The sequence below is a fragment of the Trematomus bernacchii genome, unplaced genomic scaffold (genome assembly GCF_902827165.1).
Source record: "Trematomus bernacchii unplaced genomic scaffold, fTreBer1.1, whole genome shotgun sequence".
Taxonomy (NCBI): Eukaryota; Metazoa; Chordata; class Actinopteri; order Perciformes; family Nototheniidae; genus Trematomus; species Trematomus bernacchii.
In genome coordinates, this window is record NW_022987735.1 from 136,617 (window position 1) to 161,783 (window position 25,167).

General features: G+C 43.0%; 1 protein-coding gene across 2 annotated transcripts in view; it reads left to right on the forward strand.

Moving 5' to 3' along the window:
• reln (reelin) overlaps positions 1–25,167 on the forward strand; it is a 92,754-nt gene that overhangs the window by 46,035 nt on the left and 21,552 nt on the right. For both annotated transcript variants that reach the window (XM_034146062.1, XM_034146063.1), the window contains exons 5-28: positions 6,532–6,564; positions 6,843–6,921; positions 7,083–7,179; positions 9,745–9,796; positions 11,239–11,347; positions 11,832–12,072; positions 12,626–12,771; positions 14,456–14,607; positions 14,743–14,858; positions 15,358–15,566; positions 16,422–16,550; positions 16,647–16,756; positions 16,946–17,012; positions 17,314–17,547; positions 18,564–18,725; positions 19,408–19,644; positions 19,764–19,956; positions 20,731–20,843; positions 22,471–22,608; positions 22,727–22,913; positions 23,863–24,068; positions 24,211–24,382; positions 24,479–24,685; positions 24,815–25,050. In XM_034146062.1, coding sequence (XP_034001953.1) covers positions 6,532–6,564; positions 6,843–6,921; positions 7,083–7,179; positions 9,745–9,796; positions 11,239–11,347; positions 11,832–12,072; positions 12,626–12,771; positions 14,456–14,607; positions 14,743–14,858; positions 15,358–15,566; positions 16,422–16,550; positions 16,647–16,756; positions 16,946–17,012; positions 17,314–17,547; positions 18,564–18,725; positions 19,408–19,644; positions 19,764–19,956; positions 20,731–20,843; positions 22,471–22,608; positions 22,727–22,913; positions 23,863–24,068; positions 24,211–24,382; positions 24,479–24,685; positions 24,815–25,050 — 3,625 coding nt within the window. The remainder of the gene's footprint in view (positions 1–6,531; positions 6,565–6,842; positions 6,922–7,082; positions 7,180–9,744; positions 9,797–11,238; positions 11,348–11,831; positions 12,073–12,625; positions 12,772–14,455; positions 14,608–14,742; positions 14,859–15,357; positions 15,567–16,421; positions 16,551–16,646; positions 16,757–16,945; positions 17,013–17,313; positions 17,548–18,563; positions 18,726–19,407; positions 19,645–19,763; positions 19,957–20,730; positions 20,844–22,470; positions 22,609–22,726; positions 22,914–23,862; positions 24,069–24,210; positions 24,383–24,478; positions 24,686–24,814; positions 25,051–25,167) is intronic.

A 25,167-nucleotide genomic window follows, 5' to 3' on the forward strand; every position in this document is an offset into this window, starting at 1 on the left:
AGAAATGTGCATATACTGCACCATCAGGCAGATATTCATACGAGAATAGACATATATGTTGAAGGACACATGTGCACCGACATGTATACATACCATACCCCCTTCTCACTTCCCATTACTGTCCATCATATGCACAGATGTCAGCATATGGATGACAGAAAATGGTTGATATGCTGCTTCTTAATGACGGTGGCATTGCAGCGCTTCCTGGCTCTCTTTCTGCCTAATGATGCAGCCACAGCCAGAGATATTTGGATGTCCTATATTGCCAGCTTAATTTCAGCTTATGCTAAACTCCGCTTTTTCCCCCTCACTCTCTCTGCCGGAGATTTACGCTTTATGGCCGACACTTCTTACATCCACTTTCAGTGACAGCCCTAAGTAGCTATTGACAGACAGTGCAGCACCACTCTGCATGCTGAGTGTGTATAATTGCTTGTTTACAGAAAAGAAGCCTCCCCTTTACTCAAGAACTACTCCTTGTAGATCAAATGTGACTCAAAGGCTGAAAGTAGAGAAGTACACTGACTGCTGTTGGGGTCTTTTCACTAACGGTTTCAGGGGGAAAACCACAACATGTTTGCTTTTCGACATGGTCTTTATTTATTTTTTTAAAACAACAACCTCTGTGGCAAGTCTCTAAAGACTCTTCATAACAAGTGTGTCCCTCAGCAGTTCATTTGAGACACTGTCGATTATCGTAGCACATGCCAGGAAGAGAGTGCACAACTTAATGGCTCAGTGCCACTTGGAGAAGATGGGGCAGAGAGCCCTCAGTCAGGCCTGGAAGAGTGACAGAGAGAGAGAGAGAGAGCGACCAGGCGACTCTCCTCCGTCTCCTTGCCGAGAGCTCATCCTCTCACCGCCGCTGACACACTGCCCCAGTCTTCTCCCTCTGCAACCGAACTATCTTCAGCCAACAACAGTCTCTTGGTTGTCTCATGCCAAGGCCCTGCAGGATAACTCGTACACACAGCTACTCACAGCAGACAAGCTTGGAAGCAGAGATTTCGACCTTACATGGCCGGGGAGGGGACAAGTTGTGAATAGGAGCAGACAGAAATAATGTAACAACAAATATCATCTGCAGAGAAGGTATCAGAAGCTGGACAGGTGGGGTGGTGAAAGTGATAAGCCTATGTAGAGCTATAAATTACTTCTTTTAGTAATCACAGTTTCTGTCTAAATGCTGAAGGACAGATGGGGGATAGAAGGACAAATATGGTGGGATGAAAAGATACTAGTAATGAGCATCTTGAAGGTCATAAATTGCAGGTGATTTGAAGGGGTTAAAAAGAGGTGGTGGAGTGATTAAACATCATTAACAAAAGAGTAGATGGGAGCGGGGGGCCGACCTTGTTGTAGGCTATTTTCTTTGAAGGCCAAAAATGCAATGCTCTTTCTGTTGCTGAACTATACGCCAGGAAATTTGAATAACAAATGACACACGAACATGCCGTGGGCAACACGAGGCGAAAGGAGACCGAGAGAAAGAAGGAAGCAGAAATGGGTCTGATGATTTCTTCTTTCTTGTGGATTGTTTGAAATAGGTTTCATTTTTCTCCTCCACCGTGATCTAACTCACCGTAGTCAGTTCCTTTTTCTCTTTCCAAGCCAAAATATAACTTCAAAAGAGCTGTGCAGATTACAAAAAAACATGAAAATGGAATATGCAGGGAACACATGAAAACATGAAACAAACTTGGCTGTGGTGCATTAAAACGGTGTAACTGCAAAGAGAAGTGTGATGCAAACACACACACTAAGAAACAACCTGTTGAAACCTGGTGAAAACGAAATATAGACCATGTTTATTGTGTTAGTTTCCTCAGCAAAGTCAGACTTACTAGTGGGTGAGGTAGATGACTGTAGACTGTTTCCTTTCTGCAGGATCAAATAGGCTACTGTCTCAACTTCAGCTGCAGCGAGGGTGCAAGCTGCTTTGAGCAAAGTTACTTCAAATCTAGGCATTAGCATTCAAAGTGGAATCAAAGATACGGGGGCCAGCTCAAGCCACTTCAGAAGTTCATGTGCTTTAAGACTCAAGCTTTGAAAGGTTGGGGAAATGAAAGCTATCTAAAGCAGGGTTATGATCCATAGAGGATACAAAGGGAAGGAGGGAAACAGAAAGGAAAGGAATAGAGGGAGAGAAACAGAGGGCAGGCTGCTCAAATAAGTAGGCAATCAGGGCTGATCAGCCAGGCTGAAGAGTTGTGACAGATTAGCCTGGAGGAGGGTAACATTAGAGGGTGAATGAACTTAGCATGATACATCAAGAGATGGTCATGATCATGTTAATAAGAGAGTTAAGAAGAAAGAAAGAAGAGGAAAGGTATAATCCTTTAACTCACTGTGGTACATCTGACATGCAGCACTTTGCTCTAAGTAACAGAAAGCCTTCCTGAAAGTTTACTGAGACAAGTGTTTGTTTTATCGTTTCCACTCTGCTTCCCTTAAGCAATTTTGGGCATGCCTGGTCCCAGACAAACTGCTCCCCCTCTGCTTCGTTAAATGTTAGATGCATCCTCCCAGTCTGCTTTGACAACACCCCATTACTCTATTCAGAACCAGCAAAGAAAAACTGCCCATATTTGTTCCTACTTGTGGATTCAGAAGACACCACTAATGGGTGTCTGACAAATACTGCTGCAACCGAATGAAATGCACAACGCAACAGAGTAGTGCGTGGCACCAATCAGCGCATTGCAAAATTGTTTGGACAGGCTCCTCGAAATGTGTTAAAGCATGATGCGACAAAATGTAAATTACCACCACAGTTTTAAACGACTGCAAGAATGCAAACAGACAGGCAGGAGGATGAAACAGAAGTACGTTTCCGCTCCTACTGAGCGACCATGAAAATACTTATTATGCTCAGGCGGACAACGAGGAGAGGTAGGGGTGGGCTAGGGGACGGAGCTCTGTGCTGGAGGGTGGAGTGGTTGTGGGTGTTCGATGGCGCTGCAGGCCGTCCATCAGCTCTATCTCCTGACAGCAGGGCCAGCAGCCCCTGCTTTCTGCTCGCTATCGCCAGGTCCCCTCATTTCCAGCGAGGGAATAAATCAGGTGTTTATGGGCCTGGCCGACTGCACTGCACCCCAGATGGATTATTAAAGGGACATATAACTCAAACAGGCCACTGCTCCCTGAGGGACGCTGGATCACAGCGCAGCAGAGCAGGGACGGGTGGCCTCCCCTCTCCCACCTCCTCGCCACCCACCCAGTCTGCCAGCCAGCCTGCTCGCCTGGCTGAGCGCCGGCTGCACTGCCATCCCTCATGGCTCCCCAGCAAGAAACCTTGAGACCTCGCTATCTAGTCTATATCTCTTCCCCTATTAAACTGTCTTCCCTTCCATTCGCTTCTCAATTATTTCCTTTCTCTCTTACTTTTCTCTTTACACAGAGAAGTAGACATATTCCTATTTTGCTTTTTTGTTTATTGTTGAAATAACAAATAAAAGGAAGAATATACGCTGTGCTTCCCACAATCTGGAATAGATTGAGAGCCTGTAGATGTTTTCCAAAGAGATAAAGACAAAGCACAATGCGTGCTAAATAAGCATTTCCTCATGTTCAACACACTCTGTATTGTGAAGACAAACATACCCTTTTCCTTCCATCCAACCTTTCAAAACACTGTCGTAAAAAGTAACACGGATATTGGAAAATAGTAGTGAGTCTTTCTTCTTTGCCGCTCTCCTCTCACCTATGATTATTGTAATGATGCCAAGCCCACACAAAGACTCTGGTTTGCGCTGAGTGGATTGAAGTGGCAGCAATCTGACCTTGGAGAAACCATTTCTTTCTAGTCATTGTAAAAATGAAAAACAACAGCATCCTGCGTCCTGGTGAGTCAGTAATTGCAACCGCCAGTTAGTCGGGAGCAAGTTCAACTTCAAACGCAGTTCAGGCCGTCAAGGATGTGAGTCAGACGAGGGGGAAAAACTAGCAAACGAGACGAGAACAAGGGAGATTGGAAGAGTGGGTGCAGTTTGAGGAGCGAGAGGAGATTAGAGCTGGAAGATGGAGAGGAGAGGGGGAGAAGATTTAACATGACTTGTGCCCTGCGCTCTTTGTGCCGAGATGTCTGAGTCTGCCAAAGCTTAGGCTCATTTCGTCCCCCCCTTGTATCCCCCCCCAACCCTGTTCATCAGCACCCTCCAATTTCGGTGCAGTTTTTTTGAGAAACCCCTCGTTTTTGTTGCCCCTGTTTATATGTGTGCGGCCGTGGGTCAGTTGTGGAAGGAAAAGCAGAGTGTGTGTGTGTGTGCGCGTATGTTCGCGTCCCTCTGCATGCCTATGAGTATAAGCCCTGGCCAGGGAGATACAGGCATTAGCAGAGATGAGCCGCAAATAGAGGAGGCGGTAATTGAAGTCTTTAAGAAAGTGAGAGGGGATTAATCCAAGTGAAATGAGCGCCACTGTCTGCTCCCGATGTGCGGAGGGTTAGGCAGAGAGAGACAGAATGGGTGCGGATGGAGGGTTGGGCAGGAGGGAGAGATTGGGATAGAAAGGAAGTGAGAAAGACAGCAGGAGAGCGTGATGAAGCATGGAGAAAGAAAACTGTAAATGAGGCCTTTTTGGAAGCTTGAAGGGATTATCCACCCAAAAAGAAATCTTGTGGGCCTTTCTCCAGCCAAATGGCCTCACTAGGAAGACTGAGAACGATTTAGACAGGCTTGTTTAAGAGAGAGACTTTAGAGAGCAGAATACCAACCAAGCATTTATTACTGTGTGTCAGTTTAAGAGGGTGGATTACCAGCAATGGGGTTTTAGTGCATGCTCTTTTCAGGTTGAATATTCAACATGAACACATGTCAAATGAGCACACATCTGAATTACATTTGTGTTATGCCCTAATAGGAATGATAATAAGGTGCAAGAAACATTAGAGAGTTCCCCATGCTGGGATTGATAGCTCCTCTAAACATGTTTTAAATCAGCAGACATTTGGGGATTAGGGGGTGAGGAAGGGAGAGCAAGAGAGGGAGGAAGGAGGCCCCTTTGATCTGCTTTTAATGGGCTTCATCGTGGAGCCCGAGCTCCAGCCATGGAGCTGAGCATCAGGGCCCACCTCGCAGCTACTGAACCGCCCAGCTCTGTCACAGGCAGCTAAGACGCCAACTTCTGCCGTCAGCATGAAACTTTACCAGCGCTCTGTGAATAGTAAATCCATTTCCAAAGTGCCCGGCATTCGGATCAAATAGGAAGAAAATAGGGCAGCTAACGAAAGTAAGGCTTGAGCTCCAAGTAAAGACATTTGCAGAGCCATTACGATAATGAGAAACCTTTTTTGGGGATAATCCGTTCCTCATTTGATTCAGATTCCGTTGTTTATAAGTGGGTTTTAGGTGGACTTTCCTAACTGTAAGCCCCTCTCTCAGAGAAATGTTAGAACTGCTGTAAGGTTTAAAGGAAAGTCTTAAGTAACTTGAAACGAAACTTTGATTGAGTCCTCCCTGTGTTATCTTAGTGTGTGTTATCAGGTGGGCAGACTCATCCCTGATGGAGAATAGTGGGACAGATTATCCCTCTATTCTGTCTGGAGTACGGCTGATTTAAGAAAAAAATCAGAGCAGAGCAAAGAAGCTCAAAGGGATTGAAGGGTGACACGTTCACTAAGGTTAACGTTGCCGCTCTACAGTGGATGATCATGAAACAAGGTTAAACTCAAATTCTCTAATACGGCCATTCAAAAGAATCTTCCGAAATGTGCTTGACAAGATAAATCAAAGTTGTGCAACTTGCATTTTATTTTGTGTTTTCAGTAGCTGAATCTTAAAAACACAGCAGTTCTCAATTTCTGAAGCAATCATTTTTTTGTTACAATGTCCTCAGTTTGACGTTTTAAGTTTTAAACCTCACAATGTAAGAACTCCTCCATCTTCTCCAGCTCAAACGTCACACCAAATGCTCAGCAAATGTATTGCATTTTTCTAAAATGTGAATGCAGACTGTATTTTATTAAGTGTTCTCAGCGATTGAATCAGAGCCAGTGATTATTTATTTTTTGAAACCCATGTTAGATTCATTAAGTCTTAACACTCTCTATCCCCGCTGCATTCACCTCCCTCCTCTCAGAGCTGTGCATCCCCTGGGAGAGATTGATGGTTGAGTGTGTTAGCTCGTCGGTGGCCACAGATTACGGCACACTGGCGCCTCTGGGGTGGATGGCGGTTAATTGGCATTGAACCGTTAATCATGGCCGCCCCAGCCTTTCATTATTGAAAGGAATTAAGGAGACTGCAGCCAGGACACAGAGAAAGTTTGTTTCACTCAGACAGGAGTTGAGAATAGGCCCATTTCCGTACACTTTTTTCAATGTAAATAACAATGCAAAACGGCACAGATATGAAAAGTCTTTGTACCTGTAGTCACCACATTTACTTTTGTTGATATACTATCATAAAAGCCCATACATCTTCTAAAGCTCTTGATCTGGCATCAGAGACATCTGATCATACCTGTAAAGTACTTTCAAGATGATGCCACTTTATAACTTGTTACTCTCTTCTTCTCCGTCTGTTTCAGCTCCAACCGAGTCCCCATTGAGACCCAGTCTTGGTGAGTCTACTTTTCATGACATGCTGTTGATATTATAATCACAAAGGTAATTAAAACATGAAAGGACAAAGTGTCATACAGACGGTGTCTAACTGTGAGCATATGGTGTGTGTGTGTGTGTGTGTGTGTGTGTGTGTGGTGTGTGTGTGTGTGTGTGTGTGTGTGTGTGTGTGTGTGTGTGTGTGTGTGTGTGTGTGTGTGTGTGTGTGTGTGTGTGTGTGTGTGTGTGTGTGTGTGTGTGTGTGTGTGTGTGTGTGTGTGTGTGTGTGTGTGTATAGTGGAGCTCCATGGCAAACATGCTGTGCTGCGTGACGACTTTGACTCCAACCTCCAAGGAGAGCTGGACCCGAGCATCTGGTAGGTGAAGAGGTTATGACTCCTCTTGTAATCTTACAGCGCAATCTTTTTCACTTTGAATCTTCGGTGGTCTCCCTTTGTTGCTTTTGTTATAACTCAGTTTCCTCTCCTGTCCTCTCCTGTCCTCTCCTCTCCTCTCCTCTCCTCTCCTCTCCTCACAGGTCTGATTGCAGTAACTGTGAGGTCGGAGAGCAGTGTGGTGTACTGATGCACGGCAGAGCGGTCACTTTCTGTGAGCCCTTAGGAGAACGAGAGCTGGTAACTGCCATGTTTGACCACACTGTCACCACTCTACATTTTACAGCCCATTGACCTTACATCCGACAAACCACGCAGTAGCCACAACCACAGCTAGAGTGAATCACAGCACACTAGCTGTGACCACAGTAGAATCTCTATGAACTCTTCTGAGACTTCTACAAATGTTGCGCCTTTCTAACACAGATGAGCATCAACACATTTCTCTAAGCTATTAAAATGAATCAACAAACAATGAACACATTATTTAATTTACTATTATCTTTTCCTTTGATCTCAAGTGCTAAAATATCCAAAATGGGTATGTGCATTGGTGAGCAAAAGCAAGCTTAGATAAAACAATATCACACTTGCAGTTGCGTACATGTATGTTATGTTAGATGTGACTATATGTCACTATATTTTTCTGTTTTTCAGTATTATTGTGTTGCACTGTTGGAGAAGCCTGTGACCTAAGATTTTCATCGACATAACTACTCTGTAGCTATGTTCGTATGACAAATAAAGAACCTTGAACTAAATGTGCCCAAATGTATCCGAGTAGTTCTACCTTAAAGTGGACCTATCATGCTATATTTGAATAATATAGTGTAGGACCATACCTATATAAGGCATATTTATACTTTTTTTTTTTCAAAATACCAAACAGATCATGCATTTTAGCCATGCCTCATTTTGCTCAATTTGAAAAATGTTAGCTCTGTTTTTGCAAGGGCTGATTCTGTGAGAACAGCACCATCTACTGGCCTGGCATATGTACTACAGCGTCTCCAGCGCTTTCGAACGGCAATGGCCGTGGCTGTCTCCTCCTGATTGGTGGAGTTGGCTCAATAGCCGTAGCGCCACCGTCCTGACGTCAGGACAGTGTTCAAATCTGGATCAGTTTTGATCAGATCCGTTGCAGCCCCTTTTTTAGAGATTTGGGTATGGAGGAAAATAGAGAGGGTTGTGTTTTCTGACACTTGGTGAGTTCCCTGGAACACCGGGGACACATATTCATGTACTGTATAAAAGATGTACAAAAGTGCATTTTGCATGATAGGTCCCCTTTAAACCAAAAACGACTAAAGGCAACCATATAAAAGCATATCCAGATTAAATTAGTGAATAACTTATATTGCTTTTTGCATGTATACACAAGTAACTTCATGTATCTCATGATTTGTTTATCTTCATAATATCGTCGGCAGGTTATACATTTGTATCTATTGCTGCTTTATTTTGGTCATCTCACAACTTTAACTCAAACTATTTCTGCACTTTAATAATAGCCTTTTAATAAACCAGAAGAGGCACAAAGAACGTAGTATTATACCATGTTCATTTTACAGTAGTTTCAGCCTACTGCCTGACAGTTTAGCACATGCACACATAATGCCAACACATCAGCTCATAATTGCTACCTTTTCATGCCCTTTTTCTATCACAACAAAATTGATTTAGAAGCATTGTTCTGTTGTAAGAGATTAAAGCCAGTGAGCGGCAGAGAATAGTTAGTGCCTCATTATTGTATTTACTTCTCTGATAAACAGTTGCTTTGTCTGTCACTGCTCCAAATGCTTGATGCCTGGCAGCTCTACTGTCAAGCGCACACTGGGGAAAACAGAAACATTTACGCATAGATAGTCTTAAACCAACAATGATCAACAATGAGGACATCAATTCTCGTACACACAGCCTATCGTTTACTTCAATTGCTGTCTCTCTCAGACGCACACATAGTACTCATGAACACACTTTATAAAGATTCCTCATGGCCCATTTTTGTTTTTATGTTCTACTCACCTCCAGGGGCGCCGCCAGGGATTTTGGGCCCCATGAAAAGATAATCACATTGGTTACTTAAACATTTTTTCCTTAAAGGTGGGGTAGGTAATTTCGGAGAAATCAGCTCGAGTGCGTAGAATTTGAAAATACACAACCGGAGAAAATCTGCCACTTCCTTACAGAGCCCCTCCTCCAACACACACGAACGTGCACATGACCGATGAGGGCACGAGATAAGTTTGTGCACAGATGGAAGGCTGACAGGCAGGTAGGCCATCCAGTTATTTTAGCCGGGCCGGCTAAAATGATTGGTCGTGCTTTTTACAGTACTACGGCTTCCACAGATGACATTTTTTTATGGATTTTTTGTCAAAGCACTTAAGATATTCATTGCTATCGGGATGTTAAGAGCATTCCATGGAATATAACAAAAAGTGTACCTCGAGCCGGTTTCTCAAACTTACCTACCCCACCTTTAATGTTCTAAAATTGTTTGGGCCCCTGTCAGTCACGGGCCCTTAGAATCGTCCTAACTTTTCACCCCCTTACGGCGCCACTGCTCATCTCAAATGGTTAAGTTGTCACCCTTTCTTCAGTCTTGTTCATGTGGAAATATATATATATTTTAAAACACATGACCTCATTGTTACATTCGGTAGACTTAACCAAGTATACAAATAGAACATCAGGGAAACAAAGCTTTAAAGCTTGGTGTTGCAGCAGCTCATATTTATTTATAATTTTGATTTTTGATTTTTAATGGTGGATATACTAAACTTCCTTGTGATTCTTCCCCAGACTACGGTACCTCTCAACACCAGCACAGCCTCAGTCCTGCAGTTTGCCCTTGGTAAGTATCAAATCTCCTGAAGCAAGGCAATACAGATGCAGACAGATGTTGTATGACAGGCTTATGTGGGAGACCTTTTTAACTCTGTTCAAATACTTTAGCCTTGAGTGAGAAAGTGTTTCACAGCCAGGACAATAGATAACTTTGTCAACCTCGAGAAATAGGCAGGTTTTGCCCTGTAACATGTCAGGAAGCCAACTGGTACATAATATAGTTCTGTGTTTCTTGCTCTTCTCTCACAATGATGAATGATTGATAGTATTCTGGAAAGACACCAGAAGGCCATGGCAGAGTTTTTAGACGTGTTGTATTTTTCATGTCCATTACATGCATCCACCAATTCTCATGGGAACAAGACTGAGAGGAAATAAGTGTACATTTCGAACAATAATGTCCTGAGACATACCCTTTCTGTATGTCTCTTTATATGTTCTGTCTGGTTGTGCTCCGGTTGGCAGGACATTAATATGAGTTTGTGATGCAGTCATTCTTATGTATGGGGCAGTTCAGTAGAGCAGTGTAAAGGCACGGCTGTATTCTGTCGGGATGGAGCAGCACGGCAGGACATTGATGCTGCACACGATGGGGGGTATGGAGAGGGGGAGGGAAGAGGGAAAGGTTGGGCGATGGGGGTTAGCCGGCTTCATGCATTAGCAACCTTTGACCCAGCTAACTCCCAAAGCTCCCACACAAACCTGCATTTTAAAGGCGCAAAAATAGATGACCCCATAAAAATGTTGTCAAGCGGAAATATACAAAAATATAAGCTTACAAACATGCACTAACAGTATCAGGCTGTAGGCGGCTTATAGAATCTTTGGTCCTTCATCAGATCAGAATAGAATCAGATCAGAATTATTTTATTAGTCCAACAGCGGGGAAATGTAAAGAGTTAAAGCAAAAGTGGCATAGCAGGTAAAAAAGGCAATCAATGATAAAAAAAAAGAAAATACAAAATAAGTACAAAACTATGGCTTTCATTTTTTTAGCAGCAGTTTAAAATAACTAAGTGACATAAATAACATACTGAAGTATTCAGTAAAACTAAAACTGTTGGGAGAGTTTTTTTATTAAATGTATGGTTTTACAGAACAGTGATTTTCGCTCACTACAATTGGTTTATTGATGGTTTGCAAATCCAATCATCTCTGCAATACTCCTGCATACCGACTCCGAACTTCTCTCAGCCCTGTTAGGCTGCTGATCACTTAGCTCCACCAGGACACCATTTACACATAATTTTCCACTCGGCTAAGGGGGGAATGTGGGATCATCAGTCAGAAGAAGCCATCAGGCCCGGCTGCCCCTCAGGGCGTACTAAGGATCATTGCCCCGCTGATAAAATTCAAATGTGGAAAAAAGGAAACTAGTGTATTTGTTCCCTCAACAGGAGTGTTAACCATCATATATGTCTGTCCTCTGTGTGTGTTCGTATTCCCCAGGCTCAGGATCCTGCCGGTTCAGTTACTCAGACCCCAGCATCACTGTGTCATACAGCCTAAGTGGTAACGGCAACACCTCCGATGACTGGATCACACTGGAGAAGATCAGGTCTCTATCTCTCTCCTCTCCTTCCTTCCTCATCATCCATCCCACAGTCCTTCCATCTGTCATGAACACCCGTCCTCTCTTTTTTTTTTTTCTCGGTCACACCTCCCCCTCTCAATTTGTCATCCTGTTCGTTTCTCTATGATCCCCTGTTTTTTAACCCTATATCCCTCCCTCTGTCTGGTTAGCTCTCAAACAGAGACAACATGTAATGGTACAGTCTTCTAACTACCATATGTAGCTGCAGTAAGTTCATGGTATCGTTTTTGTGGACACAGAAACAACACGTAAATCAAATTCTGATTATTTAACTTTTTGAATCCTGCTTCTCTCTTTCATTTTCACTCCACCATAAGGACATGCAGTGCCTCTCCATATGTGGCTATTTCAGCCTTATTTTAATGATTAATGATGAGGATTAAATGCATAAACATGTAACATTTAATTACATAAACACAGACACCTAATGTTATTTCATTTCCTGTAGAGCCCCTACCAACAGCAGCACAGTCGTCCACCTGCTGCCCCTTCCCCATCACTCCAAGTCTGATGGTGTTCGTCTGCGCTGGTCTCAGGAGGCTCCCCAAGGCCCCGAAGGCTATGAGTCCTGCTGGGGGCTCGACAACGTGCTGCTGGTCAACGCTGCCCACAGAGCCCCCCTTATGGAGGACACCTTGGACCCTCCTGACACAGGCAACTGGCTCTTCTTCCCTGGAGCTACAGTTAAGGTACAGCGATAAAGTTGTGGACATTCATCACGCCTATACACGTGGATTTCACTCACAAAATGGTCAGAAAAACTATAGAAAGCCTGATAACAAGTGCAATGAACAAAACAACTTCTGCTGCTGATTGAAAGACACATGTTCAACTTGTGCTCTGCTATGTTAAAGCAGAGTAAATAACATAATCATGAGGTGCTTTTAATCTTAGAGCAAGGGGGAGAAATAGTAGGCTTTCTTGTTCTTCATTTTCATATTAATTTCTTTAACTTATTCATGTTTTTTATGTTGAATTTTAAGAAATAATGAGCAAATCTATTGCATACACAATATTTAATGTGGTCTTTTTGCCAATATGTGGAACCTACTATTGGTACTACTTTGACTAAATACACTAGTTTATTGTTGACATAGTGATACGAGTATTAGATGGATAAAGATATTTATTTAGTCATGGACAGCCTTAAACGTTTCCACAGGGGTGTTTCGATCTACAAGTGATTTTTTCAAAGGCATTGCACCTGTTGCATTTGTTAACACCTGTGTTCTTATTGGCCAGCGCGCCTGTCAGTCCGAGGGCAATGCCCTGTACTTCCATGGTGGTGAGGGAGTGGGCCACAGCTTTGCCTCCACCAAAGACATTGACCTGCATCGTGAGGAGGGAAGGAGCTACTGGGAGGAAGACTTTGAAAGTCCGCCCTCAAAGTAAGTTTAATAATACATTTACAAATAACAAAATAACACTGAAGTTCTACAATAAAATGCTCTATACAGATTTATGTTGAAGGTTTTTTTTAAATGTGTCTCTGGCTCAGCTGACCTGATGCTGAGGAGGAGTTTGTTCCGCAGCCATAATGCTAATAAACTAAAACCGTATTTGGTAGCCAAATCTGAGGCAATGGGTGTGTTTGTGTGTGTGTGTGTATACATGCACGTGCTTTGACACACCTGTCACCTCTCATATGTCAACCCATGCGACATGCAGCGTGTTGCACAAGTTTAAGTCAAGCATGGGGGCTGACACAGGTGAAAGCCATGCCTCTGACTGCTACGGAGACAGCAGTCCATCTGTTTAGACTGAGACACACACACACACACACACACACACACACACACACACACACACACACACACACACACACACACACACACACACACCACACACACACCCTGGACAGCAGACAGCAAGGAAACACTGTCAGAATGGATGGATAGTGTTCCTGCCAGAGAGTAATTAACAGGCCTCATGCAGCAGGTCTGTCAGTATGTTTTTCCATTAATGAGAAGGACCTAAACAGGAGGGTCTCTCTATGGTCGCCCCACACCATCACACCTCCTGCAGCATGCTAACATGCTACACTGGATGCTAGCTCTCACCCATCAGGTGTCATCGACCGACACATGTGTTACGTAGGCCGGCAGAGTTTTTTCTTGTGTCAATGCTACTTTCCACTAAGTGTCATTAAACCCAATACTGGCTGTGACAGAGACACACCAGCTTATATGCTGCATGGCAGAAAAAAGAGAGGGACAGGGGGGAAGGAAAGTGAGAGGGAAGGTAGAGGAACACAGGAGAGGGCTGACACACTGAGTCAACTTCTGTCAGCGCTAATGAGGATCCTCTCTCCACTGCGCAGGAATATGTGTCCACACGTGTGAGTGTGTGTTGGTGTGTGTATTTGTAAGTCATCTTCCAGGTGATTTATGCTGAATTCCTGGCATTGTGTGTTTGTTTAAAGGTGAGGTCTAAAGTATATCTACTGTTACTGATTTAGTATTACTCTAGGGAGATTCTGTGCAAAAGATGCAATCTATAAAGTGTTTGCATCCTATGTTTGCTGTGTCTCTGTGTTGTAATGTCAATGAAGTCATCTTTGGGGGGTTGATATTTGGCTACCGTTAAAGCATATTGCAGTCCTGCGACAGCCAAATATTTATTTCCAGAGCATTGAGTTTTGGATGCTATCCAGCTTTAAAGACATTTAAATATGTATAACAAATAAATCAAATTGCCTACCCTAGATGTATGTGCTTGTTGCCTCTTTTTATGTATTGAATAATGAATTATATATATTAACATTGTATTGTTTTTTTCAAGTGTTTCTAACCATCTTTAACTAAAAATAACCTAAAAAATTAACAATTGTTTCTTTCAAACTTTATTCAGCTCATTAACTTTCTGACTGTGAAAAATATGAGGAAATAAAAGTGTTTATGAGCAATACACTTTGTGGAATGATTGCTTGAGTTGCTTTTATTTAAATGATTAATGCTGTTTTGCCTCATAAATTTGGTATCACTTGTTTTAAGTACATACATTTATAGCATTTTGCCGTAAACATTTTGTGTTACTTACTAACCAGCCCTCCTGCCTGTGTTTTTTTCTCAGCTGGGACATAGAAGGAGCTGTTTATGGTACCAAGTGTGGAGAGATCGAGTCTGGGTCAGCACTCGTGTTTGAGAAGGAGGGACGGAGGAGAGTGTGCACCCCCTACCTCGACACCACGTCTTATGGAAACCTTCGCTTCTACTTTACCATGGGTATGAAAATCCTCAATTCATGTTACATGTATTTGGGTTAAACAACAGCTTTACTTAATACAATATTGTGAGCATGACCCTGCTCTGCGTTGTGCTTTCACCAATATTTTTGCATACATGTGTGTGTGTGTTTAGGTGGTGGCGACTGTGATCCAGGAGAGTCTCATGAGAACGACGTGATTCTGTTTGGAAGGTCTGAAGGCCGGAGGGAGCGCATGGTGCTTGACACCCTGACTTACTCTTCATACAGGGTGAGACGTGCACAACATGTTACACAAAAAACATTTATATGGTAGCGGTAGATTTTTAGGTTTTTTTTGTGGTATTCTTAGGAAATTCTGGAATAGATTTTGATAGCTTGTAAAATAGGTTTGATCAGTCGTTCTGTCATTTGGTTATAAACAGAAACATGCTCAACTGCTGAACAAGCACATCACCATGTTCGATTGATATATTTACAACTAGATCTGAATAACTGTAGAGGATTAACAGAATTGTAATCAGCGATCATTTGATAGTTGATTCATCATATATGTAACTTTGAAGCAAAAATGCTGATTATTTTAATGATTCTTTGTAAATGCGTTAACTAAATATCTTTGTTTTTTTGACAAACAAATTGAGCAATTTAAAGGTATCATAATTTTAGGTTATTTTATTGTAATAAATTAGCTTTTTTCACACATTTTTAATTAGTATCTTTCCTATTGTCTGATCTTTATATTCTGTCGTCCATTTCCTGCATCTTAGACTCCTGCGGTAGTTTCGGTGGCGCTACCCACTGAGCTACAAACACCGGTCACCCAGTTCTGCCTGGAGCAGCGGTCACATGGTGGTGCCAACCGTCATGTGTGGGCCGTGGACTTCATGCAGCTGCTTCCTGTGCTGCCTGGCACCCTCACACATGTTGCCCAGTTCTCCATCAACCTCGGTTGTGGCTCCTACCAGCCTGCCAACAGGTGTGACACATTTCTAAACTGGGTTAGCCAGTGCTTTTGTGTGAATATAATTGACAATTTCTAAGTAAAACTCACAAAATTGGGCAGCAACAAAGGAGACCAACACGCCAAGTGTACCAGCCTAGGTAGGTTCACTGGGTTATTTTGGTGTCCAAAATGGCAAATGGTGCAACTTAAAGGTACAATGTCTTAAAGGTAGGGTAGGTAAGTTTGAGAAACCGGCTCGAAATACACTTTTTGTTATATTCCATGGAATGCTCTTAACAACCCGATAGCAATGAATATCTTAAGTGCTTTGACAAAAAATCCATCTGTGGAAGCCGTAGTACTGTAAAAAGCACGACCAATCATTTTAGCCGGCCCGGCTAAAATAACTGGATGGCCTACCTGCCTGTCAGCCTTCCATCTGTGCACAAACTTATCTCGTGCCCTCATTGGTCATGTGCGCGTTCGTGTGTGTTGGAGGAGGGGCTCTGTAAGGAAGTGGCAGATTTTCTCCGGTTGTGTATTTTCAAATTCTAGCGATCTCGAGCCGGTTTCTCAAACTTACCTACCCCACCTTTAATGCTTCTAATCTAGAGAAATCTGAACTCAATTGGTCCCTTAGAATAAGAAATGTGAGTTCAAAGAGTTTGTTAAGATTTCTTCTGGGTATTTAAATCCTCAAGGTTCAAACTCTTGCACTCATTTGAAGCTTAAAATGTGGAGTGCTTATTAATAAAAGAGGAGAGACTTTACAGTGAAGTCTCAGAAGACATCATTTACTTTCTTTTTATCTCATCTACATTCAGCGCACTTCAGTCATTGAAGAAATTAAAATGTTGAGATAAGATGTTCTCTGTTATTTTTCATTAGCGTGAGTATGGAGTTCTCCACCAACCAGGGTCGCTCCTGGTCTCTGCTCCACACCGAGTGTCTGCCTGAGCTCTGTGCCGGACCCCATCTACCTCACAGCACCGTCTACTCCTCTGAAAACTACAGCGGGTATGACTGACTCAGCACATCTGCATGTTTTTGTCTGTGCTTGTATGAATCATTATCGGGCAGTCACTGTGGGTATATCATATTTTGTATTTCCAGGTGGACCAGAATCTCCATCCCTCTGCCCAACGCTGCCCTGACGGACACGACACGGTTCCGCTGGAAACAGTCTGGTTCTGGATCAGGCAACATGTGGGCCATAGATAATGGTTAGTACTGTACAAACAGGTTACATCATAGTACCGACAAATAAGCCCCAGATATCACCCCTTTTAGGTCTCAAACTACTAAATACAGGATGTGTCCGGTTTCACAAAAGTTGTATTAAAGCTCAGCTAAGTATGCATGAAAAAATACCCTTTTTGAAAATGTAATAACCATGCCTGTTTTTGTTCCAGTGTATCTTGGTCCAGCCTGCCTTCGTTTCTGCTCTGGGAGAGGACATTGTTCTCGCACAGGCTGCAAGTAAGTACCTGCCTTTTATTAAACCAGGTCTCCCTTGAAAAAGAGATCTATGATCTCAATGGGACCAATCTGGTTAAATAAAGGTTTGAAATGAAACCAAATAAATCTGATGTCTCTCCTTTTGAAATGAGTCGGCACATTATCCAACTAATGCCTTACAGCGCCAATCACCATTCAAAATCAATCAAATTGTATTATAATGGATTTTCATTATCTCTGTCTTCTTTTTCTTGTTAATAACCTTCACTCTTTTTTAATGTCTCGTCCTACCTTTTTCTCCTCTCCTCTCCTTACCTCCCAGATGTGACCCAGGCTTCAGTGGTCCAGCCTGTGAGCTCGCCTCCCAGACCTTCCCTGCCTTCCTGTCGGAGGGTTTCTCCAGCCCTCGCCTCTCCTCCTACCACAGCTTCTCCTCACTTCGCGGGGCTGAGGTCAGCTTTGGCTGTGGGGTGCTGGCCAGTGGAAAGGCCCTTGTCTTCAACAGAGACAGCAGGAGACACTTGGTTACGGCTCCACTAGACAGTTCCCAGGCCAGGTAATAAAAGAGCTGATAGAGAACAGGATCATGAATGTAAAAACTTGAACAAACTTTGTTTCATTCACATAAAGATACATGCACACAAGCAGATTTTGATTCTACGGAATCTTTCCACCAGTAGATTACTTTGTGAAACCGTGGCTTGTCTTCATCAGGTGTCTTTACTTCTGATTGATACTCCAAATGTTCCAGCCAGTCAGCTATCCACTCTCCTCCTCCAGCAATCCCTCTTTCCCTCACACTCCTGTTCCTGTGCGGGGAGATGGATTGTGATCATGGGGGGGACTGCAGATGAGAGGAGGAATGAAAGGGATGGATAAAAATGTGAGGGAGACAGATAGATAGGGAACGGTGAAGTTAGATATGGCATCTGTGTTAGATTGATTATGCCTGTTGCGGCGCTCAGTGTGCCACCTGATGGCCATATTTAATGCCAGTTTCCTGGCTGATTGAGTGAACAGCTGCCTGAAAGAGGAAACTGCATCGCTACTGAAAGCACAGCTCAGCCAAGGACAGAGAGAGCTGGGGGGTGAGCAGCAGCCAGAGATCGATGACGGGTGTTATAATACATATTACATTAGATGATAATGTGTCCGAGGAACACATTAAAGGACAACAATTTGTGCTACATGTACAGTAAACATGGAAACATGGATGTGATCTGTGACTCTTATTCTCCCCGTTTTACTCTTTCATTTCCTCCACCTCTTCTCATCTAATTTTGTCCTCATTCATTTAATCATCTCATCCATCAACCTGCCACCTCCCTCCCACCTCCTCTCTGCTCGACTGTCTGTTTGTCTACCCTTTCTCCCTCACCTCTCCTTCCTGAACAATCCTGGTCACCTTACTTTTTCTTCTTGTCATTAATCAACCTGCCCTTTTCTCTTTCTGTTTCTCATTTCCTTTTTTTATGTTACACATGTTTTTTTAATCCAAACTGCTACTGCAACGCCTCTTCTCCCTCCTACTGGGTCCTTTTGCTTTAATTTTCTTTCTTTTATTCTCTGCAGATACCTACAGTTTACACTTCGCCTGGGCAGCCGGAGCACCCTGAGCTCATGTCCGGCCCCAGACCAGCCAGGAGAGGGAGTCCTGCTGCACTTCTCCTCAGACAACGGCATCACCTGGACGCTGCTGCAGCACTACCCTTACCAAGGCTTCCATGAACCAAGGTAACACCAGTGCCTAGAGTGTGTGTGTGTTTGTGTGAACACACTCGCATCCTTGTGATTCTACAGAGACACTAGGACTCCATTAACACACATTTGTGCTGCTAATGGTGTGCTGGAGGTGTAAGCCACTGGGACCCATTGAGCCAGTTAGAGCCATCTATGTGTAATGAAGACAAAGTGGGCTGAGTTCCAGCTGCGCAGGCCGGGTCTCAGAGCTCTTCATCACCACAAGAAAGGTCAAAGGGGGCCAGTGAGTCAGGGTCAAGTTTTACACAACTATCTGACCTGCAGATGCAAGAGCAGGGTCTTCCTCTATCACATGTATGTGAAATTTGTCTTGGCAAATATGAAAACAGTTATTTGAGGAAACAAAGTTGGCAATAACAAACTAAAGACTAATTACGTATTCACTAATGCTAGTTATATTGACCATCTGCATTGTGTCCAAATCTATTTAAGATTTTCCAACAGGACGCTATAATCCAATATTTAGATCCAAGTCAGTGTCTGAGTCACAGTTCAGTAAACTTGCGTGATTCATTTCAGCTTAAACGTTTTTGGATAGCACCCCCACTATTCTCACATCTGTGGGTTGTGTTTATGGCGCATGCATTACTTACGTCAAGCAAACTTTCCATCCAGTGTTAAATCAGTGTAATCATCACTTTCCCCCCCCGACCAGGATCGTGTCAGTTGAACTCCCGGCCGGTGCTCGTAAGTTTGGCATTCAGTTCCGCTGGTGGCAGCCGTACCATTCAGGCCGCAGTCACGATGTGTGGGCTCTGGATGAAATCAGCATGACCTCTGTGCTGTTCAACACCATCAGTCTTGACTTCAGCAATGTGCTGGACGTCACACAGAGTCTTGGATTCTACCTTGGCCACGTCCAGCCCTACTGTCAGCATGACTGGACTCTCAGGTAGGAGACTTAATGCTCTGAGGCAAATGTATATACTATATTATTATTTGGAAATAGCATTTAAAGGTTTTTGCTTTTATTGTATGACTTTATTTCTCTTTCTTCATGTTATTCTCTAGTTTTTCTGGGGAGCCCAGCCCTGGCTCCAGTATTCGTTACGTAGAAACTCAGTCGATGCAGATTGGAGCATCCTACAGTCTTCAGTTCTCACTGGTTATGGGCTGCGGCCGCGAGCCCTCCCCTCACATTGACACTCAGGTCCGCCTGGAGTTCTCCACCAATCACGGCCTCACCTGGCACCTAGTCAAAGAGGTGAGGGGGCATGATACATTTTCACATTTGTTTCCATGTTGATTGTTAATACTGATCCCTTTTGTTTTAACAGCCCGTCTTGCACCTTTATTTAGGATTTAAACTTGTGGAAGTCCTCCTGGAAAGACAAGGAAACATATCATTAATTCATGATCATGAATATTGATTTACCCATTACAGGCTCTGTAATAATATATAAATATATTTAAATGTGGCACTTTGTTTCAGATGAGAAATTATCGCAATTACTTTTTATCATCCTACTATTAGCAAGTACATGGCAATACTTGAATCAGCAAGCAGATTATCTTTCCATAATTCAACATAGATTTTCTGTGATCACAACTGGCTCATAAATATTCATAAGGCACCAAAGTATCTGCCAAGATTTCTATTGCTTTTGGAATTGAATAGGGCGTAATGAGTCCTCCATCAGTGAATTTCCTCTCATTTTCCCATGTGCATGAAACTGCTGTCACCTGGCAAGTGCAGAATGTAACTCTCTGAATGTCCTGTACTTTTAATCTGGGCTTGTGTTTCAGTGTTCAAGGTCAGAGACACTATAATCCTGCTTTAGCCTTTTATGAGCATACACTGTGGGGCTGAAGTAGCCTCAGGGTGGTTCATCAGAATATCAGGCTGTTTTTGAAGAATTGTATAACTAAACTAAATCTGCGATAATAAATTCTATGTAACAACATTAGCTAATGCCTTTTAGCCCAAAATGGTTATATACAAAAGTATATTGCAATAAAATGTTGTTTTTTCACCTAGGCCTGTCTGCCTGGCATGCCCAGCTGCTCTGAGTTTACAGCTCCCAGTGTCTACCACCCATCAGAGTTCAAAGACTGGAGACGCATCACTCTGTCTCTGCCTCAGAAGACGTGGTAAGAAGCTATCATCTGTACATTAGATAGAAAAAAAGATTCACAAAGTGCCCTCTGGGATCTGATCTTTTATGTTGTCTTTTGTAGTTAACAAGCACAATGCACCTGAGATACTGTACAGTGTTTACTGGACTGTGTAAAGTTAAAACAGAGGACACTATAGTGCGTCTACACCTATTATTGTAAATGTCTACATGTCCACACACATAGACACACATCTCCATACACATGTTTGTTCATATGCACCAAGAATTTCAAGTGATGCTTTAAAAAGGTTTGGCGTGCTTTGTTCACAGTCATTTTCAACATTTAATATATGCACTTTTCAGAAAGAAATCACACAATTATACTTTTCCTATCAATCCCCTGACAAAGACATACATTTTTGGGGTCTTGGATATATTTTTTGGGCAAATGGTCCTTTCAATTATTTAGATACTTAACCACAAAAATATTAACATCTGGTCAAACTTGATGTAATCTTAAATCACAAAAAAAACAGTCTGTCAGCATTGCTGTAACACAGCAAGTTCTTCATGTGCCAATACTGTAATCACATTGCATAACGATAATAGCACTGTAATAATTCAGTTTAAAAGGCGAACAGAAATGAAAAAAGTCCCATACTGAAACAGTCATCCTGTACTGAACAGTTCCTGAGAAATACATGTACTGTTACAGCCTCGCCTCACACATAGATCAACTCTAACAATCACATAAACCTTCCACACGGATCACTGTGACCTCCACCTTCATGTCATACTGCCACCCGGGCTCCTAAATAAAGTCGGTCTAATCTCCTGCAGGGTGTGATGGGAGGTCACGGGGTCATAGCGGTAAATGATAATAAAACAGACGCAGCCAGTTTTCTATGATTAGGCGGTGGTCTGATATAGGTCACCGAAGCAGCAGGCCAAGAAACCTTCCCGCTATAAAACCCCCATTAAACCTGACTATCTACACTTCTACATTCATCTGTCATCACTGTACTTGCACCGAACTGCGAGCATGTACAAGCATGCACCCCCACTGCAGACACATCCCCAGCCTACCTTAAACTGAGATGATGTGATGACGATATTGCCCTCTTGCTGACCTTCATTTCACACAGCAGCAGAACCCACGCACACACACACACAAACACACACACACACACACACACACACACACACACACACACACACACACACACACACACACAGGAAATAGAAATCAACACATTTGATAAGAATAATCTTTAACTGCCAGGAGACTAAATCCACAAATCTCCAGTAGAGCAGTAGTTAAGTGAGTATAACATGATGATGTGGTTGCCATGTCAGCAAATACTGTTTCCCTATTTCATCATGTAATGCATTTTATCATTATATTACTTTTTGTATCAGTTTCATTTAGCTCTAAGTTACAGTACAGCAGTGTCTCTTCCATCTACTGTATGTACACTTTGTCCAGTTTCATTATTATTCATGTTATTAAACAGTTTGTGTGTGTGTGTGTGTGTGTGTGTGTGTGTGTGTGTGTGTGTGTGTGTGTGTGTGTGTGTGTGTGTGTGTGTGTGTGTGTGTGTGTGTGTGTGTGTGTGTGTGTGTGTGTGTGTGTGTGTGTGTGTGTGTGTGTGTGTTTTCAGGTCCAGTGCCACACGCTTCCGCTGGATTCAGAACTACTACGGAGAGCAGGACGAGTGGGCCCTGGACGACATCTACATCGGACAGCAGTGTCCACACATGTGTCACGGACATGGCTGGTGTGACCATGGACACTGCAGGTCAGCTTTCACACAAACACAAGCATACACACACACACACACACACACTCTTATCTTTTGATACATGTTTGTGGGATAGATAAAGGATAGGAGGTTCAGCCACTGTCTTCTCTTGTAGGTGTGATGATGGTTTCTCTGGAACAGACTGCCAGCCCTCCTCCCTCCTCTCCTCCAGTGTACTCTCTGACTTTGAGTCCCAGGATGCAATGCTGGCCACATGGCAGGAGGTGATTGGTGGGGAGGTGGTCACCCCTGACATGGGCTGTGGGGTGGTCTCATCTGGATCGTCCCTGTACTTCAGCAAGGTAAAACAACTATAAATCTGTTGAATGTCATGTTTTTTTGTCCTTTGTCTTTCTGTTAGTTGTTATGGTTGAAGTCAACAGATTGAAGTAAAGTTTGTCAGTATGCAGATTAACAAGTGAAAATGTTTTGGTTCAACATCCAGATCCACATGCATATCAAAGACTTTAAAAAGCAATTTCTTAACATTGCAAAACTTCATCATATCTTTACAAAAACTATAGCACTTACTTAAAAAAGATCAGGGCCATAAATCCTATAATTATCCAAATGTGTTTTGGTGCAAACCCAGATCCAGATTACAAAGGTTAAAACATGTTGTGTTATTAAGATAAATACTTTGTTATTGTGCAAACTTGGCAGAGCAACAGAATGCAATCTGTAACTACTGTCTTGTTTTTTTCCTGTCAAATACTGCTGACCTTTGACCTCTGTATAAACTCCAACCAGAAAACATATAACATACTTTATTTGATCATATCATGGTTCTATGGAAATTGAATTCTCAATGGATGGAGGGTGCAATATTCGGTTAGTTTTATATTGAAGTAACCCTTACCCCTTTTGTAAATTTGTACGCATAGCTTCAGCTTTATTTTTTCCAGGATTGACAAAGATATTGGCAAAACAAAGTTTCCATTTAATGAATGATTTGCCCAACAATACTACTAAACTATTTATGTAGTGATCACTTTGAAGAAGCCATGATACAGTAGACATCTACTCTGACCACTTTTTTCCCTTATGTTATTGTAGTGTGCTTTTATTACATGTACAGCACTTTGGCTCGACCAAAAATCGTTTTTAAATGTGCTTTATAAATTAAACTTGATTTGATTTGACTAATGGATATAAACGATAACGCACCTAAAAGTATGTTGTCAAGCTTATACATGTTGTTGACTGTCCCTCCCTCAATATGCATGTACGTAACATTCCTGTTGTTGTCAGGCCGGGCTGAGGCAGCTGCTGAGCTGGGACCTGGACACTGAATGGGCGGAGTTCGTGCAGTTCTACCTGCGGGTGGGTGGAGACTGGTCGGAGTGTAACCAGGCCGACAGCCGGGAGGAAGGAGTGCTGCTGCAGTACAGCAACGATGGAGGCATCAGCTGGGGCCTCATCGCTGAGATGTACTTCACTGACTTCACTAAGCCTCGGTGAGAGATCCCGCGTTGATGAAGAAGACATTTATATTTCTCATCTTTACCAATCAAGAGATCTGCTTTTACTGTTTTTGTATTCAGTATGGGAAAAGAGTATTGAATGATATACATAACCTGCCTCTTCTTTCGTTCCCAGCTTTGTCCACTATGAGCTTCCCTTGGCCTCTAAGACCCCCTCCACAAGGTTTCGCTGGTGGCAGCCTCTTCACTCTGGGGACGGTTATGACCAGTGGGCTATTGATGATGTGATCATTTTATCAGAGAGGGAGAAACACATCATCCCCATGGCCAATCCAACTCTACCACAGGTCAGGAATCACTAACGTATATCCACTTATCATATGAAGAATAGTGCTTTTACCTGTTGAAACAAAACACTAAAATAAATGTCTCTGTCTCTATAGAACTTTTACGAAAAGCCAGCATTCGACTACCCTCTGAACCAGATGAGTGTGTGGCTGATGCTGGGTAATGAAGGCATGGTTAGGGAGAGCAACGACAGCTTCTGTGCCTCGACGCCCTCTGCCATGGTGTTTGGACGCTCCGATGGGGACAGGGTGGCCGTCACCAGAGACCTTGCCCTGCGCCATGGATATACCCTTCAGTTTAAGGTAGACTTATGGAACGAGTTCAAACTAGAAAGTCAGCAAGTATTTTAAAGATGTCACTTTAAATACAAGCAGGCAAACTTAATCAGAATAAGCTCACCTTTATTTTCTGTCCGCTCTTTCCCCTACAAGTTGAACATAGGCTGTGAGTCAGACTTTAGCCCGTCTGCTCCAGTCATGCTGCAGTACTCTCATGATGCCGGCCGTACCTGGGCGCTGGTGATAGAGGGATGTTACCCAGGAACCCCTGGGGCAGGCATCTGTGAGGGGAGCGGCCGTGAGCTGAGAGAGCCCACAGTCTACAACACTGGAGACTACGAACAGTGGAGCAGGGTTACTGTGGTCGTACCACGCAATGTTGCTGCCAGGTAGCTATGGTAACAGGCATGCAATTCAATGTGCAAAGATGTAACTGTGATTTTATTCATTTTCTTTAGACGTGGAATATGCAGTTATAGCAGAGACTGGTATAATTGAAATGCCTG